Consider the following 23620-nt stretch of genomic DNA (forward strand, 5'->3'; position numbering starts at 1 on the left):
TGAAGTATACCAAAAACAGTGTCGAACTCATGAGCTCGGGAAGGTAAGATGTTTCTGAGTAACAAGTGGTACCAGTCGTGTTGAAAGTGTTAGTACAACACATGATTCGTATTTAAGTTGTAAGTTGTACACATGAATATTCAACAGAAACTGATTTTTCGTATAAGGGAATAACATGCAAAAAAAGTATATACAATTTTAATTTCCCGACCGACATAATTCACATAAATATATAGTGTTGAAAGCTTCTGAACATTCTTACATTCATAACCTTAAAGTTTTGCCAACGAGATAAGTATGCACTTATGATTATTTCTGGTTAATATTTGTTTTATTAGTAATTGTACCTTTTTTGTAAACACATTTGTATTGCAATGTATGTCGATGCAAAATAACGTCTATCCGTGCTTGTTATGCACGCCCTTCTATTTAATAATTATGGCCAATAATAGAGCAGAGCATTTATAATTAATGTCTTTGTTTAATTGGAACACAATAGAATAAATTGTATGACTCTTTCTACGATTGCCTGAAACGTCAATACATGTACCTTGTCAATTCATCCAAACAAAACATCCGTCCTTGTCACGGAATAGAAGTTCCTTCATACTATAAGTTCCAATGGGAAAAAAATATTCTGGAATATTATTTCCACAGGAATAAATATTACAGTATATGTTCCTAACGGAATAAAAAGTATAGAATATTTATTCCACCAGGTACAGGTATTATGACATTGTTTATAACAAAGTTTCCACTGGAACAAATATACGTTGAAAGTTCAACATCCAATATCTTACATTTTTTCTATAATTTTCTCAATTACCCTTACTTTATATACGTACTTTTAACGATGTTTTTAAAACAATCATAATTTCGTCTTCTCATTAACACAGTAATTCATAGTCCCTTTAACAATTCACTATAATTACTGTATTGCATAATAATAAAATGTATATGATGATTCACAGAAGTAATAAATATGAAAATATTATTCATAATCAATATATGAATTCATGCGTATAGATTCATTATATAGCTGCTTTGTTTATTTCAAAACTCAATCGAAACTTCAGCAGATTTAGTGTTTGATATAATTAAACCTTATAAGATCTCTGTAATCAAAGAGAATAGAAGAATACCAAGGAGACAATATATGTTTGAAGAATGAAGGTTTTTCTTACATAAATTGAAATTTGACTCTAAAGACCAATGGCATTTGTTAAATGTATGCATACATTTACAATAAACAGAAGCTATCATGTTTATAAGGAAGCTGTCTTTGATTAAAACGGCAGTTAGAATACTTGCAGTTATCAAATGGATTAACATGTAAATGATGTGCAATATTTGTTATAAAACTTAAAATTTTGTTTAATTTATATAGAATTGTTCGTTGTATCAAACATGCAACTGTATGTTATCGCTTCGATATTTATCTTCCTATTTCAAAATGTGGTGTCGGCGGTTGGAAATTATAAGCCGAGGAAAGAATACTTTAGAGTAGAAAAAAATAAGAAAATTAGGACAGGGAATCTCACAGTCGTAGGTAGAATGTCTGAAAATCAATGTGCAGTATTTTGTGTCGCATTCAGTGACCGATGTTGTGAGATTACTTACATAAACCCGACGAAGGAGTGTAGATTTGATAAATCCGGATGCTGTTCTACGGATTTTGTCACTGTATCAGGTTCAAGCATCCTACATACCAGACGTACATATGTTGGTAAGTCTAACCTTCATTTACTCATGAATAAAAGCGATGGGAAAATGAAAATAATTAAACAATTACTGCTTAAACCGGTATAACAATCAGAAAACGTTTAAAAAAAAAAAATAGTTCTTAAACTATGATAGCTTATACAGAATAGCTAGAAACAATATTCATCAGATGACAAAATGTAAACAATTCAACTGAAAACCAATTGTCTGATTAATTTTTATCAACTGCTTTTGATATTATTTTGGTTTAAAATACTACTGACAAGAAAAAATGTAAAATCGTGTTGCTTGTCAAGAACGCTTGCATTTGGTTTCATCTGTGTGTCGATGTATTGTTTTCTTTGTTTAGTTTACAACCATTGTAATGAAGGGTGTTGTTGACTATTTCAGACTATAATAAGATATTGTCTGTAACGAATGGAGGATGTTTGGGTGATTGGACAAATGAAGAATTTTGTACGAAAGGTCATTATGCTATTGGTTACAGAATGAAAGTATGTATACTTCTATGATTATTGTCAAATTGTTACATTTCAAATGTTAAAATTAAAACTACTACAATCAGACACACACTACATGTGGTGACTATCTAACTTAATACTAAATAACGTAAAAAAGTTATTGTCAAAATTAAATAACTCTTTGATTAACTATATTTTTTACTGGTAAATGTAAATCAAATAAATAACAAATCGTCCATAAAAAAAGAAAAAAACCAAACATACCAAACTTCATGACAACTTTAAATGGGGACATCCATTATCAAATGGCAAAGTCGAAACCTCAATCACATCAAACGAATGGAAAACTACTGACATATTCCGAACTTCTTACGTGTATTTATCTTTAATGAAAAAAAAATGATTGAAGTTACTTGTTTACTTTTACCTAACTAAACATCTTCTGTTCATGAAAGGCACATAAAACTCATGATCATGTGTGAGCAAAAGAAACAGACATAATGGGTAAACACGTCAACTTTTAAAATCTCCTTGTTAAATTTGTTGTGTTTTATTATAGATTTTGTGTAGTGTTCAATGCCATTTTGCCAATTAAAAAGTAATTTTTCACATTGATGTATATGACTTTCCCAGATGTACAATTACACGAACCGTAACAAAGGATTAAAATTATAAGTTGATGGACGATTTGTTCACAAAAAATTTACAAAGACAGCACACGCAAATATAACTGTCATATTGGTACATAACAAGCGCAAAGTCGAGTGCACAGATTCGGAAATTACTATGAATAAAAGAGGATATTTAACATAAAAGAATTTGACAGAAAACTAAAGGCACAACCAAGACATTAATACAACAATATCAAAGCGTCTTAACCGTATTTTAAGTTAACGCTAGACCAAGTAACAAAAAGTGACATAAACAGCAATTAATCACAAGTTTCCTAAGCTATGAATGTCAATCAGTAAGTAGAATCAGAGGATCATAAAAATATTAATAAGAAGATATGTGAAAATTCTCCATTATATTCCCAATGTACAAAAAGTAATAATTGTAGGCCTTCAGTTATGAATTACGTATCGCACCGAACAGCAAGCTATTACGGACCCTAACATGACCAGTGTAAAACAATTCAAACATAATACATGTTTGTAAATGCTCTCATCATATATACCGTGATTGTAATTTTATACATTCGCACAGACGCACGTTTTGTCTACAAAAAGACTCATCAGTGACGCACGCATCTAAACATGTAAAAGGCCAACAGTACGAAGTAATTGTTCCTTTAACATATGCATTTCACTGACAGATCGAAGGACCAAATGCAGATAGGACAGAATTGAATGCCATTGAAATTATATGTGGAAGTAGAAGTGTTGAACGTTGTGGCGATACGGTCAGTTCTGGTCAGCAGGTATGGGGAAAGTGGACCGTGGAAGCACTCTGTCCAGCAAAGACATTTCTTACCGCATTTTCTCTTCAAGTACATCAATTTGATGTAAGTTGATTAGATAGAAAGATGGTACACAAAAAGTTCTTGTTTTAAGCTATAAGAACTTTTAACATATCTCATCATGAATAATATGCTAAAAATTCTTGCCAAACAAACCACATGTTTATTTGCTCAAATCGCCTTTGCAAGTTTATTTAAAGTCCATTACACAATGTCTATATGAAAGAACTTCCGAAAAAAATAAATTGGAATTAATGAATGGCTATTATTTATATTGATGTTTTTAAGCATACAAATAATTTTTGACTCTTCACATTGAATTATCCGCGAATGTGAAGAGTCCAAAATTGATTTTATGGTTTAATACATTCAAAATAAATTATTGTCATTCATTTTAAATAAATTTCTATCAAAAATAAGGCTCAAAGAACTTTTTATATTATTTATATTACAATAACAACGTTCACACATGTTGGCGTATGCATACACAACGCCAGAGTGGGCGTATCGCCATCAAAACTGACAACATTGAAAATTACATTTATTATAGAAATATGCATTGAACTCAAATTTGGAAATTCTAAATTACATGTACAATGTGGGTTATGTAATGTCATTTGGTTTCTGAAGGAGATTTGTCTAATTTGAACGTACCACATATTCTTAAATTCAAATGGTTTATGTTTTATATGATGTTTTTTCTCAGTTTTCCCTATTACTGCACTTCACAATCATACAGGCGGACTTTGAAATACGTTTTATTGCATGGATTCGACCTTTTGTATTTGCGATTGTTTGTTTGAGTACAGTATAATTAAGTTTCAAATATTATTGGATAGATAAGTGTAAGATATAGGAAGATGTGGTGTGAGTGCCATTGAGACAACTCTCCATCCAAATAACAATTTAACAAAAGTAAACCATTATAGGTCAATGTACGGCTTTCAACACGGAGCCTTGGCTCACACAGAACAACAAGCTATAAAGGGCCCCAAAATTACTAGTGTAAAACCATTCAAACGGGAAAACCAACGGTAAGTTTAATTTTCTAAGAATGGACAATATATTAGATACATTTAAATGCTCTAACTAGATGTGTAACCTCACGTAAAATACACCTTTGACGTTTGTATATTCTACTTAGGTTCATAGTATTTTAATTTTCTTCAATACATTGGTTTTTTATGTTCACCAAGGCTTTAATATTGACAGCAACAAACAAAAAACAAACGATATCTCATGCACTGATATTTTTTTTTCAAAACTATATAAATGTGGATGACACTGCTAACTATATTGCCTTTTCAGGAACAGTGATGACATCAGTATGCATATGCATCATTTTTAACTTATAAATGTATGGACTGAATTGAGATTATGTTTTTGTTTGGTAGGTTAATACAGATAATACAGGTGCCAACTACGTCAGATTCAAATGCAGACATTTTAAGGATGAATATTCTGGTTTTGACCTAAGCGTTTCCCCTGGGATTGGCTCATTTGGCTCTTATGGTGAATGGAGTCAAGCTTGTCCAGTGAACAGTGCCATTTGTGGTGTAAAGACTAAAATTGAGGATAAAAAAGGAAGTTTCGACGACACCGCACTAAATGATGTTGAATTCTTCTGTTGTGAATAAAGAACTGCATTTTAAAGCAAAATTGACATTAATTGAACACTTCGGGAGGTTTTGAATTTTGAATTTAGTTAGTTATTTATTACACCTACAACAATAGTGCAATCTTTACAGTTTATAGATTACAATGTTACCTTTTGGATTAAGCTGTATTGTATATTTTATTTTATTTCCTATTTTTGTTGATATTTATGTTAATGGCATTATACGCAGATGTTTTTTTTTCTTTCTAAAAACCTACCATTGCATTTTTATCATTAAAAGCATAACTGTTATATATAGCACTAAACCATTTTGACAAAGTTCGATCCTAATTTCATTGGCACCCACTTGTTACTCCACACTATGAAGGCATGGAATGTTCTGATAGTAGTGGTATCATTTTGTCTTCATTTATTAGTTTTGATTTTGTTCAACGTAATCTGTACGATATTTCATGATTGTATGATTCAAAACAAATCGGACATACATATAATATAGTTAATTGCTATTAATTAGTATTGCAATGTGTATTATGTTTAAATGTAATATCAGTATTTAGTTCTATTATAATTTTAAATCAATCCTATTTCTATCTTATTTTTGAGATATAGTTTTTCAAATGTGACGTCATTTTCGTGCTGTTTCAGAAAATCAAATGTCTGCGTGACGTAATTTTTTGTGCTATTTTACTACTTCGTATGTGACTTTTTGCGTTGAGGACTGGACCAAGTCGGGTGTGTCTATTTTCTGTGTTGGTCTTCAATGTATTATGTATTCGGGTTTTGTTTTCTGTAATAAGTTAAGACGTCAGTTTTATCATGTAAATCTTTTATATTCAATTGATAAATTTTACTGTTTGCAATAGCATACATTGTTCTAAATAAAAAGGATGTTATTATAACAAGCAGAAAACCCTGGCTATATTTTGCACAACCTTTTTCAACTTTTGATCCTCAGAGCTGTACAACTTTGTACCCGTTTTTTAACTTTTGATCTTTTATATCTGGGCGTCACTGGTAAGTCTTGTGTGGACGAGGCGCGGTTTTGACGTATTGAATTCTAAACCTGATGCCTTTTGTTATCTATTATTCATGTTTTTCTTTGCATAATACGTTCTCCTATGTATTTGTATTGAAGTCCTGTATTATTTTGTTGTCATTTTAATGTTATATTTAACAATGGCATTAAAGTGCGAGGTTTGGCATGCCACAAAACCAGGTTCAACCCACCATTTTTTTCTTTAAAAATGTCCTGTACCAAGTCAGGAAAATGGCCATTGTTATATCATAGTTCGTTTCTGTGTGTGTAACATTTTTACATTGTGTTGCCGTTGTGTCGTTTGTTTTCTCCTATATTTAAGTCGGCTTCATATCTTGACTTACATCTAGAAATTGACAATGAGGGTCGGTTGAAAACAAAACTTTACGACAAAAGAGATGATTTCAGCTTTCCAATTGTGAACTTTCCATTTCTAAGTAGCAACATTCCAGCAGCACCTGCATACGGGGTATATATTTCCCAATTGATACGATATTCCCGTGCTTGCATTTCCTATCATGATTTTCTTGATAGAGGTTTGCTGCTCACAAGGAAGCTATTAAACCAAGAGTTCCAAATGGTAAAGTTGAAATCATCCCTTCGTAAATTTTACGGACGCCATCACGAGTTGGTTGACCGTTATGGAATAACCGTTCACACATGATATCGGATATGTTCCTTACGTCGTTATCACAATCCCCTTCCCTTTCATGAATATGACCTACCGAATTAGACTATTTACCGGATTTGTAATCACATAAGCAACACGACGGGTGCCACATGTGGAGCAGGATCTGCTTACCCTTCCGGAGCACCTGAGATCACCCCTAGTTTTTGGTGGGGTACGTGTTGTTTATTCTTTAGTTTTCTATGTTGTGTCGTGTGTACTATTGTTTTTCTATTTGTCTTTTTCATTTTTAGCCATGGCGTTGTCAGTTTGTTTTAGATTTATGAGTTTGACTGTCCCTTTGGTATCTTTCGTCCCTCTTTTAAGTGTGAATTCACATTACTATAAGACGTGTCACGGTACTTTTCTATCCCAAATTCAGGTATTTGGTTTTAACGTTATATTGGTTATTCTCATCGGATTTTGTCTAATGCTTAGTCCGTTGCTATGTGTGTTACATTTGAATGTTGTGTCGTTGTTCTCCTCTTATATTTAATGCCTTTCCCTCAGTTTTAGTTTGTTTCCCCGATTTTGTTTTTTGTCCATAGATTTACGATTTTTGAACAGCGGTATACTTCTGTTGCCTTTATTTTTTGTCTTGACCACACATTCTACCTGACTAACTTTTGATTTCAATGTTTCAGTTTAAAAATAGAAGTATAATGTAACGTTTGGATGAATATAAGCATCAGCAATTCGGACTTTTATCAGGTGACCTTCTGTTAAATTCATTACGGTAGTATTCTTTGCACATGGTTTTGTACAAGTGGTATTTGGGGTTTCCCGTTCTTGTAAAAGAAAATGTTTCTTAAAAGTGGTACCTATTGTATGTCCGCATTGTAGTTTTCTGTATCCTTTTGAACATTCGTTAAATAGAAATGCATATAAAGTCCAAACTTTTTCTAGATTTTAACTGTGCTAAAATTTGAGAAATCATCACATAAAAACGAGTGAACAAATCCATGCAGAAACAACATTAAATCAGGTGTCTCAACATTGAAGTTCGGGTATTTATTAAAGAGGGACGAAAGATACCAGAGGGAGAGTCAAATGCATTGATTGAAATAAAACTGACAACGCAATGGCTAAAAAGAAAAAGACAAACACACAAATAGTAGAACACAACATACAACATACATGACATAGAAAACAAAGACTAGACATGAACACCACCAAAGTTTGTAAAATAAACAACTTTGTAACTTGTTTCAATTTAATGCTTATACTTGTAATGTTTTAAAAAAAGATCAAAATGTTCAACTATACTGCTGTAATTAAATATTGTTTCTCATCAATCTTATTTCAGTTATCTGTGCTAAAATGATCTTTCATGTTTCTGGCTTGCAAATCTGTTCTTGTTATATATGATATCACAAGAAGAAGATATGGTATGATTTCCAATGAGACAACTCTTCACAAGAGACCAAATGATACAAACATTAACAACTATAGTAAGGCCTTCAACAATGAGCAGAGCACATACCACATTGTCAGCTATAAAAAGTGAACTCACAAAAATACTGAACTCCGAGGAAAATTCAAAACGGAAAGTCTATAATCAAATGTAAATTATCAAATGATAAAACACTTCAAACGAATTAATAACTGTCATATTCCTGACTTGGTACATGCAGTTTAAAATGTAGAATATGGTAGATGGGACCTAGTTTTATAGCTTCAATTATCTTACTTGTATGACAGTCGCATCAATTTCCATTATGTTTACAACGATACGTGAACAAAACAGACATAAAAGGTAAAATTTTTAAAATAAGCAGACATCACATTTAACAATCTTAATCAGAACAAAACAGACAAATATTTAACAACATGAACAGAGTAGCACAAAAAAGCTTATATCAAATTTAAAAACCATATTCATTGCTTAAATCAACCCATAAAGGATTTAAATATTTGAAGTCCGGTGACTAAATGAATAGGTTCACATCAACTCTGGTGTAGAATCACGTGTTTGACGTCAGACAGTAACGTCACACAAGCGGATATATTAAAAGATTTTGTCGTTCAAGCTATTTTCAAAATAATAATAGAACAATAACATAATCATGATACATGATAATGGCGCCACGTCTAATGTACCAACGAAGCACAAGAAATCACACATACAAAGCATACCAGCAAAAATGAAAGATAATACAAAAAACATATTGACGGTATGCATAAGTACCGAGTCACGTCAAACGGATAAAAGGCCCCAAAATGACAAATGGAATACAATTCAAATGAGAACACTAACAGTCTTATTTATTTACTAAAATGAACGAACGACAATCAGTGAATTAAAGGCTCTTGACTTTTTACAGGCACATACCTATAGAATGTGGCGGGATTAAATATGTTAGTCATTGTTATCGGAATCTCAACCCTCTCCTAATCTGTGACAGTGGTGTTACAGTACAACATAACTATAAATATAAGTTTAAAAAGGCTAAACTCATCAGATGGATATAAAAAAGAAATACGACACAGAGTGGACATGGCCAGATTTTTGTTTATTCAAACAACAAAGAGACACTACATACATATCTGAGAGTACTCGAAGTTACTGAATTAATTTAACATATTTTATTTGCTGAATTAAAGCAAAATGGATTAGACACAAGTATATCATACTTATGAAGTCTTCTCCATAATACAATATAAAGCTACAATAATAGTATAATATAATGGACATGCATATAAAACAAAAGGTTTATACAATATAATACTAGGTTTCATAGGTGAACAAAGAGGAGAGAAAGTAAAAAGAGAAAAAGAAAGTTTGAAAAGTCGTATAATTCTGTGACGATGACTTGTGAATTGATGACAACGATGAAGTTCCGTGTCAGTAATAATAACGCTCTATCAAGGCATAAGAAATCTGTTTGACCTTTTTATGAAATTTTGAACATGTTTAAAAATTTGAATATTTTTTGAATATTTTGTTCGTTCGAAAGTTCCAAGTGTCCGCAAACTAATATTTTTTTTTATCTAAAACAAAGTTTTCAGATAACCAGTTAAGGTTATGGAATAAGGTTTTTCTACACAATGTGTATTTTGGGCAAGCGAAGACGTAATGGTAGACATCCTCAATAATGGACCCACAATTGCAAGAAGGATCATCTATAATATTAGCTCTAAATAGGTCATTGTTTACGAATGAAGCTGAACATCGCAATTGCGTTAAGATAATATTTAATTTCCTTAGGCGGTACAAATAAAACGTTTCAATTTTACATAATAGACTATCGTTTTTTAATTCTTTCTTAAATTTAGAAATAGAGTCGACACTGCGAATTTTTGGATCAAGTTTATTCCATTCACGTATAGTAGAGGGAATAAACGATTCAGAATTAAGGGACAGTCTACAAAATGGAACAATAATATCATGACAATTTCACAACGGGTAGTTGGTTGTACTTTGTACACAAGGAGGTACAAAATTACATAAATACTCTGGTGCATGCTTTTGGTTCATGTTATAAAACATCAGTAATTTTCTTCTCCTTCTTCTTTCAAAAAGAGAATCCCAGCCAATCTCAGAATATAAAGTTTCAGTTTTTGTAAATATTGGTAGACCTGTTACTATTCTTGCGGCTTCTAAATGCAATTTTTCTAATTTATTTGAGTAGCCTATTTCAAAATTATCCCAAACTTCCGTAGCATTTTCAAAAATGGGTCGAATAAAAACTAAGTATAGTTTTTCTAAATTATTTCGAGATAACCGGTATTTAAGTTTACGTAAAACATTTAAGTGTTTCTTTACACTTATAATTATACTTTCAATATGATTGTTCCAAGTTACTGATAGCTAGTTAAAGCCACTTACAACTTATAAAAAAATCATGCATCTAAGACGAAATTATCAATCATTTCACATCCAACAACCAATGAATTAGGTGTGTAAAGACGTTATCAATTGTCAGAGAAACTTGACAACCATGTGTGATATACATTTCCTTATTCATTTGGTATTCAAGAGCTTGGAGATGTTAATAGGATGATCGCAGGATTTTATATCAGACTAAGACCCTAAAATTAACGCAATCATTCAATTATATGGTATCATTTTTCGTTTTTTTCTTCTTTTTGGTTATTTGGTAATAATTGCAGATCAAGAAAATATCTGTTGCATTTAATCCGTACTAGGACTATTTATGTCTTGCGCATACCTAGGAATATGAGAATGAAAGTTTCATACATACAAACATAAGAAAATTGACCCCACATTAAACAACGTATAAAACTAGAAGACCGAGTAACTAGAGGGTCACCAAAACATTGGCGATTTCTTGTACATATATTCTGGAAAGGTTAATGTAAGATATTGCTTTGAAATGCCCGGTTTACAAAGCTTGCAAGCTTTAAGATGAAGATAAAATAATGGAATAGCTGTATACATGTTATGTATTCTCCGTGTTTTAGAATTAAAAAAAATCAAATGTATATAAAGTGGGGGGATTTTTTTTAACTTTTCCTGAACTCAATAACCAAGGAACACGTTAGTCACTTACACAACAGTTATATTTCTATTTGAAAAAAAATCCTACTATTTTGAAATTTCGCTCATTGCACGCTTTTTAGTGTATAAGACTGCAAAAACTTATGATTCGGTTTTTTTTACATATGATACAGATGTATGTATTCTTTGATTTGAACAAATTTCAGAAAGACGAAGACAAACACATTAGTCTTGAGAACAGTTGGTATGCACATGTTAACAACAAACTATACTGTATACACCAGCCGAGGGGGGGCGAACAGTATCAGAAAAGGATATATAAACTGTGGAAAAAATATCATTTATACCAAGACAGGAATGTGACAGTTGTTATTTATTCGTTTGATGTGTTTGAGTTGTTGATTTTACAATTTGATTATCAGGGACTTTCCGTTTAAAAATTCTCTGAGTTCAGTATTTTTGTGATTATACTTTTCATTCAACAAATGCAAAGACATGGTTGTAAAACTTATTTCATAGTTTCAAGTTGTATTTGCATGACTATTGGCATAATCTTAAGTACGAATAAGGAAGATGCTGAGAGAAATTATCAATTGATTACTGTGACCAGGCTTGTTAAAGTTATATTGAACATATTCAAAGTATGTTGAATGTTTAATCATTGTTTTGAAATAAACAAACCAATTCTTAAAGTTATTGAATGCAATGATTAAAACATTTAAATATAATTTTGAAACGTTCTTTGTAATTAGGAAAGTGCAATTATATCTCTATCTTTGAAGTTTATTTTTTGTAATTATCTTTTTCATGTTTTTGAAATTGAAATTAGTGAAATTAACTTTGTAGTTTCTATGATAGACATTGTGTGACAATTAATATATAAATCAGTGGAATATTGAATCAATTTAATGATTGATAAGTTCTCAAACAGAAGGCTGTTAATTAATAATTGGAAAGAAAATGTTATGGGAGACAGTAATTAGCGATTTAAAAGAAAGTTATTTTTACACCAGAGACCAATAGTGTAGAAATTTAAATGGGTTTTTAATATAAATAGTTAAATTTTTCTATAATTATACAATCAGAAGCACTTGATACTAAGCACGTGAGCAATATATGCGCTTTCATAACTATGTGAAATTATAAAAGGAAGCACTCACTTCGTCATGTTCGTATCAGTACATTTGTATGCTGCAACTATGAAATTGATTGCCAATCGATACTATTTAAATCAGGCTCACTAGGCCTTGATCGCACTACGATCTGTGAAAAAAATGCAAATTTTAAAGATCGTAGCACGATCGTGGAGATCGCAGTAAGGTCGTATCACGGTCGTGTTGAGGTCTGCAAGACCGTGATGAGCGTTGCAAACTTTGAACATGTTCAAAACAATCGTGGTGCGGTCGTCGTGAAATAAGGTCGTAGTAGAAGCGTAGTGAGAGCGCACTAAAATCGTAGTAAGATCGCAAAGGTCGCTGTATCATTGTAGCGAGAGCGTAGCGAAAGCGGGATTCTATTCGGAAGAACTGCGCGTTGATCCCACAGCGACGTTATTACGACCTAACTACGAATATCACGTTCTCACCGCGACCAAACTATGCTTCCACTACGACTATACCACGCCGTTAAAGACCACAGTACGATTCTAGCACGCCCTTGCCGTCCTCTTCACGCTCTTCATACGATCTGACTACGTTCATACTACGACCATCATTCTTATTGTCATTTTCACATAACATATGTTGAATCTCTCCAGGTTTTGTTTGTCTGTATGTGATTGGGACTTCTTGAACATTTTCTCTAAAGGCTCAACCATGCTTCTCGTTTCATATAGATTAGACCGTTGGTTTCCCCGTTTGATTGGTTTCACACTAGTAATTTTGGAGGCCCTTTATAGCTTGCTGTTCGGTGTGAATCAATGCTCCGTGTTTTTGTGCCTTGGCCTATAATAGTTTACTTTTAAAAATTGTTACTTGGATGGAGAGTTGTCTCATTGACACTCATACCTATATCTATTGACACATTTGTGTCATCTCTGCTATCGTCTACTAAAATATCGTCATTTCAGCGACCAGCAATAAGTTGTAGTTTAGGTTGGATTGGTCTGTCCAAAATCTCTATCAGTATTCGTGACTATCAGAGCTCCCTCCGCTATAAATCAACCCTACTACCACGCTCACGTGTTCTAGTAGTTTTTGGTGGCATGACTATTGTTTCCGAAAAATCTACGTATCGATATGGAACACGATGTTGACGTTATTGCTGATAGCGAAGTAAGATCACGGTATGAACGTAGTATAAGAACGTTTTATAATCGCAGTAGAAGCGTGGTAAGATCGAATTGCCATCGGATAATTCGTAGTATGGTCGTAGTGAGAACGTGATGAGCGTAGAAAGATCTTGATAAGCGTAGTGAGGTCGCAGAATATGCGCTGTGAGAACGTAGTATAATCGTAGCGGGATCGTTGTAGAAGCGTACTGAGGACGTAGTAGCATCGTGAAAGCAACTAAAATGTTCATGCCGCTTATACTGTGACCTCATCACGATCTAAATTTCTTTTAGATCGGGGTGAGCGTGGTGCGATCGTGGTCTTGTGAGACCAGGGCTTATTTGCTATCATTTAAATTAAAATTTCATGACCCTTTTTTTTATTAAACTTGTATCAATTTTAACATTATTTTCAATTGATGTTCACATTTCTTTTCTTTTTTTTAATATTCACAAAATGAATCTCTAAACCCGGTATAGGTCACAGTTAAACTACAGCAAATGTGTTTAAACCTTAGGATTTGATTTACAATCTATATTTCTATTGATCGAACTGTGAAATTGAAGGAACGATACATCAAATTCGGTTGCAGAATGACATAAAAACCTTGCCGGATGAAGAAAGGCGAGACACCAAAAGTTTTATAAATTATTGCAAGTATCTTAGCAGCACACAAAAAAAATCAACCCAAGAAAAACAATACCCTATGTCCCGATAAATACAGGGTGCCCGGTTGAGTCATTCTCCGTCATAGGCGATCTTTGTATTAAGACCGATATCACGTAATGCATATAAACTCTTTATTGGAAAATTATTGAAAATACAGTCTATATATTTTTTGAATGGATTTGTAGGTTATATTATATCTTACTGTTGATTTTTGCATCGAAATGTATCATATAGGTGATACAATTGATAAACGTTGGTTCAATTCAGTTTTCTAATTTTTCGGAGGCATAGATTCTTAGCATATCAATACGAAACAGATACAGTACTGTTTTATAAATGTTGAAGATGGCGATCAATTTGATTTAAATTTGTTGGCAACACTTAGCCCCTATCAACACGAATTCTGGCGATTTGAAAGTATCTGAAAGACAATTCACAACTATATTGGTATTTAGATAAACTAATGTATCTTAAGTTGTAATCGTGTAACTCAAGCTATTGATATTTGACATTCATTGAAAACATATCCATATAGAATATCGGAGATAACCATATCTAAAAAATGTTTTACCTGCCGCATTTTTGCGCCTGTCCCGTCCTCTGGCCTATTTTAGTTTTACATGACTTTTTTATTTTAGTTTCTTTTATATATTTCGGCGATTAGTATGACGTCTATTAGCACTGAACTACAATATGAATTTCTTTAGGGGCCAAGTGAAGCGCGCCACCAGGTGTGGGATTTTCTCGCTGCATTGAAGACAAAATGGTGGCGTTTGGCTGGGTTCGCTCTTTGGTCAGGTTGTTGTCTCTTTGACCATTCCCCATTTCCATTCTCAATTTTATATCTATATTTTGATAAATTAAGTATCACACATTCAGTTTAACAATAAATTTTAAAACACATTTTACCATTGGTAGAACGCGCATTACTACTAGACTATATATGCCTATTTTGGACTCATTCATTCAGCAAATTTGTCATCAACGTATGACTACTGTACACAAGCACATATCATATTTTCTATTCTTTCATTATGCGTTTGGTTTAAAAGAGGGACAGTCAAACTCATAAATCGAAAATAAACTGACAACGCCATGGCTAAAAAGGGATAAAAGACAAACAGACAAACGACAGTACACAAGGCACAACATAGACAATCAAAGACTAAAGAACACGAAATTCCCTACGGATCATTTATAGTGTAAAATATAATGCACTTCATGGTTTAATATATACTTGAATATTCATAAAGCAAGAACAAATGCTACAATGTATGAACAATACAAACTCGTTGTAATAGATTATGAAACGAACTTTATTAATAAGGCATACACTGTTTTCTATCCCTTTTTTAATGATAAATTTACCTAAATTTGTTTTTGTTAAATACAGGTTTTAACGAACTATTTAAAATAAATATTTTCTATCTTTTGTCTGACCATATGTCCTTGAAAAAGACAAACCTGTACATGTTATACAGCAATTTAAATGACAATTGTGTAGTTTTTATTTGTATTTGAATAAACCATAAAACTATCAATTTCCTGAAGGTATTTCTTCTCCAGTTAATGCTGATCACAGTGGCTATTCTACAAATTTAAAGGAAAAAGCGAATTACTTGTTATATTGTTATCTCTGGTTCCAATTAAGTTAGAAATTCAATTTGTTTAGCTTGCTTTATATGTTGTTATGTTGAATAGTACATAATAATTAATGCATAACATTATTTGATCAATTAGTCTAAAATGGCCAATAAATACGCAGATCTATCATGACATAATGTACAACGCACTTTCGTTAATGCTGAACTGAATCGAATATTACGTTATAAGATATGAAAACTGACTGTAGAAGACATTTGAGCATTTAAGATTAGGAACAATACATTTCAAAACATTAACACAATAAAGAGTCATGAAATGAAGGTACCGTAATTAGTTTTATCGACATATACAGTAAGGATAAACTAGATGGACAGGGTAAAAACATAAACACATGAAGTAACAAACAATGAGATCAAAATGTGTATGCATTTTTATCTTTGGCTTTTTGTACAAATACTTAAAGAAATATATACGATGTATATGTATATATGATGTAAATATATATTATTTTTTTTCTCTATACGACAAATGCTAATGCTTGAACTTAAATCTCATCTTAATCCAATATTTATAACCTTGAACATACACACCTACAAATGAAAGGAGAGTGTGGACTAAAATGACAAATTGCAATTTGTTTATTTTCATAACTTACCATAGGTCGCTTGCAAACAAATCTTGCCTTTCGACTGCACATAATATCATTCCATTTACCATTGTCTAACATGTGGCAACAGTTTTCGCCTTGATCTCTGTGGTTATTTGGTTCCCCGGTATTCCAATTAGAGTAGGTTAAAGGTACATAATCGTATGACCAGATCCAAATTCCTGTTTCACTATCTGTTGCTCCAATCCAGTAAAGATCAGTACCTGCAGTAGACATATGTGTAAGTATGTGTGTATGTGTGTGTGTGTGGGAGAGAGAGAGAGAGAGAGAGAGAGAGAGAGAGAGAGAGAGAGAGAGAGAGAGAGAGAGAGAGAGAGAGAGAGAGAGAGAGAGAGAGAGAGAGAGAGAGAGAGAGAGAGAGAGAGAGAGAGAGAGAGAGAGAGAGAGAGAGAGTACAGCAGATTGGTATGCCTAAACAGGTATTTTCACTTTTTTATCTTGATTTTACTTTTTCTTTAAAATTTTACCCAACTTAACTCTTATGACATTTAAAATAATGGACACACGTATGGAATTTGAAGGTTGTGTGATGAAAGAGCATCTAGTAACTGTATACAACAACATCATAACATTTTTGTGTATAGTCCGTTTTGCAACTGTAATACATCTAATTATTTCAATTTCTATTTTATTCCGTTATTTTGTTTCTAATGATATACATATTCCTTCATTCTTGATTATTCAATATTGATATTACTATTCATGTTGCTCAGGTTGAACTGTATCCAATTATTTTCAGTAACATCTCTTATGTATGCAAGGAATGCATTTTGGGGCCTGCAGTATCTCTGAAATTCAAAAGTATCGATTTTGAAAAATAATATGTGATATATGCATCGAGAGTTTGATACTAAGGGCATACAATACAGTGTTGATCCCACGGTAATGTTTTGAATAAAATTTACATGCACACCATTTGTACGTAGTCAATTCAAATATGTAACAAGGAATAATAATTTTTGTTCTACTTTTGAAAATAAATATTGTATATCCTTATATATGTAAAGTTGTTATATTGGCACTTATACTATATCTTCATATTTAGAATTAATAAAATCAGTCAAAAAATGTATCGTTTCCAATATGGAAAGTTTGGAGTCACAAAAAAAACCACATTTTATGTTAGCAGCGTAATTGCTTCCCCGTAACTACGTCGAGTGCTCCTAAATCAGAAAAAAATTCTATATAGTAAAACAACAACAATACTTTCAAGAATATTTGAAGTGTATTATCATACTGTATATAAAGTTTGATTTACTATACTATCGATACATTTTTGGGAGGATTAGGCAGAATATTCACCTTTTCAGTGAAACAAATTCTTAACACGCAATATTCTGTCAATATCACGTATAGGCCCTCTCATTTCCTGAAGTTATTTATATCAGTCATTTGATACACATTTACAAAACAAAGAGAAACACACGTTTTCAAACTAGTATACAATACAAAAACTGACTGTTGTGTTAACAAAAAGACATGATAGACATACCTCTGCCTCAGACCAGGACCTTTGATCATCGCTAAAATAGTAGCAGTGACCTTTGAACTGTTCCCATTCTGACCTACAGGAGCTGGCCTTATCTAATGAAGAAGAAAAGGAATAGATAGTTTCATGTTAAAATGTTAGAATTCAGTATTGTTTGCTGTCTATACCCAACAATTTAGGAACCTATGTTGTAAAAAATCCGTCTAGACATAATCGTAGCATTTAATATAAAGTCACTTACCGGTTTACGGATATAAGTTCCACGAAAAATTATGATATGTTCTAAAATTTAAGATCATAATTACCTTGGAGGTCTACTTCTAAATCTTTTACTGTTTGTTCTATGTATTCTAAATTAGTTCTCCACTGTTGTTGTTTTGACTCCGTAAGACATATATCAGCATTTGCGGAGGCTATTACCAAGATGATTGTGAGCAGTAACATCTCTAAAAAAAATTAAAATACATGGTGGAAATTATTCTAACAATGAAATATTCTACATAAACAGTAAAGAGAAAAACAGTCATAAAATATATGTAAAACAATTGGAAGACTTGAATACTGTATCTATATGGTCTGCAGCTCCTATACGAATGTCCTTTTCGATCATATAGCTCTTAAACTGTTAAGTTTTTTATACATTCTTCGCTTCCGAATATAACAGAAGGTGTGAATAAAGTTGAGAATGAAAAGGAGGAATGTGCCAAAGAGACAACAACTAGAACAAAGGAGCAAATAGCAGCTCAAGGCCACCAAATGGGTTTTCAATAAATAGAGAAAATCCCACACCCAAAGGCAGACATAATTTATCCTCTAAATCAAAATGTGTAAAAGTTCACACGCCGCCATGTAAAGAGTCAATACTCTCTGCTATTGAACATAAATGAGAAAACTGGACAGACAGATCCACGTTTAAAACTATAACGTCTCCATGTTTCATTTAGACAGATTTAGAAAATGCATGTTATATATATTTAAATCGTTTGACATTAAATCAAGGGTGTGCTATTTCTTAATTTATGTACGTGCTACCGAGGTCATACATTGTTCGGCCAAGAACTGCTATCTATAGTTACGATATTTCAAGTAATAAATGTGCAATCGTTTCTGCATATATATATATAAATGATGATGTTAGTTGTAAAATGTAAAAAAAAATGTGCATACAAACTTATCATAAAAAATGGCTTGCCAATTTTAAAAGTTTTAACACATGTACATCCAAGATGTACTGAAAGGGATTAACAGACGGGACATGTACAGCTATAAAGAAGAAGTTAAAACCCATAAGAACTTCATTTACATGTAGCATATGTTATTTTATGCACTACTTTATAAAGTAACAAACAAATACATGTGCCTGCCCTGCAACTGTTATTATCTATCAAAAAAAAAAGATACAAGGTTTACTTTTGTAATATAGCTGTTTAACGAAACAATAAACAAAAATAATGTTTGAGTTTTATTTGTCCCTGTTTTTATTTTCTCAATATTGTTTTTTTTCTTTTAATTATTGATCACTGACCTACCTTGTATTCTTATCACACAATGCATCTGTATCTCTATGTTACAGAATACTTCCACGTAGATTAATGTTTGTCTATTTGTAGTACAGTATTTTCCTGTTACAGTGTAGTTTACATGTACGGAAGAACGACACAATAGTTTCCAAATAACATAACAACGTAATAAGATGCGTAAATATAGCATGTACTAGTTTCAGGCTAAATCTAAAATATTAATATAAATTTTGATAGAATATTTGTAAATAATTGAACAGGTTTTTTTTATTAACATCGCCTACTATTCGTCCACACGTTTTTTCGTCTCAAAGGTTCTCTAAAAAAATCTTTCTAGGTTTATGCAAAATGTTATTTTACAAATGATTTTTTTCTTGGATTTTGCAGTTACATCCGTGAATAAATGTATGCCGTTTATTGCAATAAGGAAGTAATATTCAATACATACCTTTGAAGAAATTAGTGTTACTATCCAAATTGTAAACAGTATCTTGACACACAACTCTCATTTTCTTTCATTATAATAATTTACTATACAAGTGCCACACACTTTGCATGAACTTGTTTTTTAGCTGATTTGAAACAACCAGAACGTTTAGGATAGAAACGGACAAAGAACGCCTTATATTCATAAACTACGAATCCAGAGAAATTGCGAAATCTGTTAAAGTTCTAGTTTACAATGTTCTAACTTTTTGTTTGACATCAACATCTTTTATTTAAAACACGTTTAACATTATATTTGCAGGTTCTCGTATTCATTTCTTTGTATTCACTTTATTATTTACATCCATTTAAGAATAATCAAATAGCTATATACTTTCCTCCCAAACAAATTAGACTAGAAATTTAAGCTAAATGTAAAATGTGTATACAGCATGTCTTCACGATAGTACTGGTTTCTGTTTAAAGTTGAATAGCTTTTGACATTTGAAATTTTAGTTTGACAAATACATTCAAAACAAATAAATTTTCTGATATCTCAATTTTTGTTGAGGAAAAAGCAGAGGGAGCCATACAGCATCCTATTTATGTCATTGCTAAATGCAGTACGGTGATATATAATGGCTTCCATCCACCCATGTGAACTTTGTGGATAGTTATCACATTACCAGTCGAACCACATGTACTTACTTATATATATTTAGCAGTCGGCCAAAATTACAAAAGGACAACTAAACTATTCGTACATCTCAATTTTTAAGTAGGCTCTTGTTTAGACATTAAGGCCCGGTTTTGGCCCAAGAAAATAAAATGTTTGAAACTGTTTCCAAATGGCACATAATATTTGGAAATGAATTGGGTCAAGCAATGTAAATGAAAAACATAAAGATTTTTATCTGATGACGTTCAAATTCAGTTATAATAAGAACAGTTTTTGCAAAAACGCTGCAAAATGCAGAATTTATGCAATTTCCATCGTTATTTCCATCGTTGAAACATCCTAGGCAGGCAAGAAACAACACAGATACGCTTTATTATAACTATTGACAAAATTTCACCAATTATGAAGTGGTTTTTTGGGTGCGCACATACTTTTCCAAACTAAATAAAGGCAACAGTAGTATACCGCTGTTCAAAACTCGTAAATCTATGGACAAAAAAAAATCGGGGTAACAAACTAAAACTGAGGGAAACGCATTAAATATAAGAGGAGAACAACGACACAACATTTAAATGTAACACACACAGCAACGGACTTAGCATTAGACAAAATCCGATGAGAATAACCAAAATAACAACAAAACCAAATACATGAATTTGGGATAGAAAAGTACCGTGACACGTCTTATGGTAATGTGAATTCACACTCAAATATAGGAGAAAACAAACGACTCAACGGAAACAAAACGTAAAAATGTTACACACACAGAAACGAACTATGATATAACAATGGGCCATTTTCCTGACTTATTACAGGACATTTTTAAAGAAAAATATGGTGGGTTGAACCTGGTTTTGTGGCATGCCAAATCTGGTTTTGTGGCATGCCAACCCTGGTTTTGTGGCATGCCAAACCTCGCACTTTAATGGCATTGTTAAATATAACATTTAAATGACAACATAATAATACAGGACTTCAATACAAATAAATAAGAGAACGTATAAGGCAAAGAAACACATGAATAATAGATAACAAAAGGCATCAGGTTTAAAATTCAATACGTCAAAACCGCGCTTCGTCCACACAAGAAGAAGGGGAACAAAGTTGTACAGCTCTGAGGATTAAAAGTTAAAAAAAAGGTTGTGCCAAATACGGCTAGGAATTTCTGCTTGTGATAAGAACATCCTTATTATTTAGAACAATTTATGCTATTGCAAACAGTAAATTTTATCAAATGAATATAACAGATTTACATGATAAAACTGACGTCTTAACTAATTACAGAAAACAAAACCCGAATACATAATACATTGGAGATCAACACAGAAAATAGACACACCCGACTTAGTTCAGGCCTGAACGCAAAAAGTCATAAAACATACTTAAAATTGTATGACAAGCATGGAAAGTCTGGATTTTTTTTCAAAATATGCAAATTTAGTCATGGTTTGTTACCATGGTTTGTTGCAATGATGACTTGTTAAATGTGATTGTTTTTCTCTGAAAATGCCTTGTACAAATATAGTTTAGTCTTGTTTGGACACATTTATAAATATGTGTTATAACTTTTAAAATTGGGGTTATATATGCCCTACTCCTTTGTTTTCACATGCGTATATTGACGACTGCAGAAAAAAACGAATTTTTCAAGTTGGCTTGCATTGAATACATTTAATTAATTTAAAACTATTTCAAAGTCTTAAATGATGCACATGTTGTTACTTTTTAAATACAAATTACTACTAAGTGTTACAACTAGCAATTATATATATTCATTTTTAATTAAATATATATGTACATGCTGTTATAGTACGTGCAATCTAAAACTCTTTCTTCTTTTCTGTTTTAAATATTTAACTATTCTTTCTTTGAAATGTTACCTAATTCTACATTGGCTAAAGGTATGTACGGTGGGCGGGGGTTGAGATATGACGAGAATCATTTTTAACCCCGCAACATTTTCAGGAGCCTCGTGCCTTTTTCAGTCTTGCATTTTGTTTTTGATTTAGTTCATTTATATCCATGATTTGGAGTTTAGTTTTAAGTCCATTTTTATTGAACAAGTACACAATTTTATCTAAGAACCAGCTTAGGACCACCTCGGGGTACGAGATTTTCTTGCTGCGTTGAAGACCTACTAGTGGCATCCAGCTGTTATCAGCTCTGTGGTCGATTTGTTGTCTCTTTGAGACATTTCCAATTTTCATTCTCATTTTTTGTTTTGCATTTAAATTTTCCCATTCAAAACTTTGAAGACAAGTTGACATTTTTTTTCAACAAATAATCTGTATTCTATCAAAATATTATCTTCGCATATAACCATCTTACATTAGTACCGTCGTGGATATCTTTATAATATTGATTGATTTTCTGGGCACTAAATATTATAATGCCTTGTATTTCTTAATCATACATAGTATATTACCTTTTTTGTTCTAATACTTTCACCCTTCTCTGGACTTTTTAGATAAGTGACTGAGTAACTGTACCATTGGGAAGTGTGATATTACATTATTGTTGTGCATGCATTTTGTATATGCCTCTACGCTATAAGAATGTGTAAACACAGCGGTTCTTCAGAATTTTTCTGTATCCCTTATCATCCCGATATAATCTTAATATAAATGATTAATTCTGAAACCTGATGTTATACTTAAATCTGTTATGTCATTATAGACATGTACTTATACTACGGAAATAGTTAAATATCGGTGAGATTACAGAACAACTGAAATTAAAGGACCGCACCACGAGAACATTTCTTTACTGAATTTGGACGTAGACACATCGTATAGGTAAACAAATAAGTTATTGATTCCAGAAAATCACTTTTTTATTACGCTTCCTTCGTTCATCCTTAGAACTCGGAT

General features: G+C 32.1%; 2 protein-coding genes across 2 annotated transcripts; one reads left to right on the forward strand and one right to left on the reverse strand.

Moving 5' to 3' along the window:
* The first annotated feature begins 863 nt into the window (after positions 1-863).
* LOC139496038 (vitelline membrane outer layer protein 1 homolog) lies at positions 864-6389 on the forward strand. The gene is made up of 4 exons (XM_071284466.1): positions 864-1726; positions 2113-2216; positions 3499-3687; positions 5037-6389. Exons 1-4 carry the CDS (start codon positions 1408-1410, stop codon positions 5277-5279), a joined length of 855 nt encoding a protein of 284 aa, XP_071140567.1. The 5' UTR covers positions 864-1407; the 3' UTR covers positions 5280-6389.
* A 9264-nt stretch (positions 6390-15653) lies between these two features.
* On the reverse strand, positions 15654-19779 carry LOC139496039 (perlucin-like protein). The gene is made up of 6 exons (XM_071284468.1): positions 19655-19779; positions 18431-18571; positions 18129-18220; positions 17334-17424; positions 16625-16839; positions 15654-15954 (listed from the first exon to the last, which is right to left on the reverse strand). Exons 1-6 carry the CDS (start codon positions 19677-19679, stop codon positions 15931-15933), a joined length of 588 nt encoding a protein of 195 aa, XP_071140569.1. The 5' UTR covers positions 19680-19779; the 3' UTR covers positions 15654-15930.
* Positions 19780-23620: the final 3841 nt, after the last annotated feature.

This window comes from Mytilus edulis, chromosome 11 (genome assembly GCF_963676685.1).
Source record: "Mytilus edulis chromosome 11, xbMytEdul2.2, whole genome shotgun sequence".
Lineage (NCBI taxonomy): Eukaryota > Metazoa > Mollusca > Bivalvia > Mytilida > Mytilidae > Mytilus > Mytilus edulis.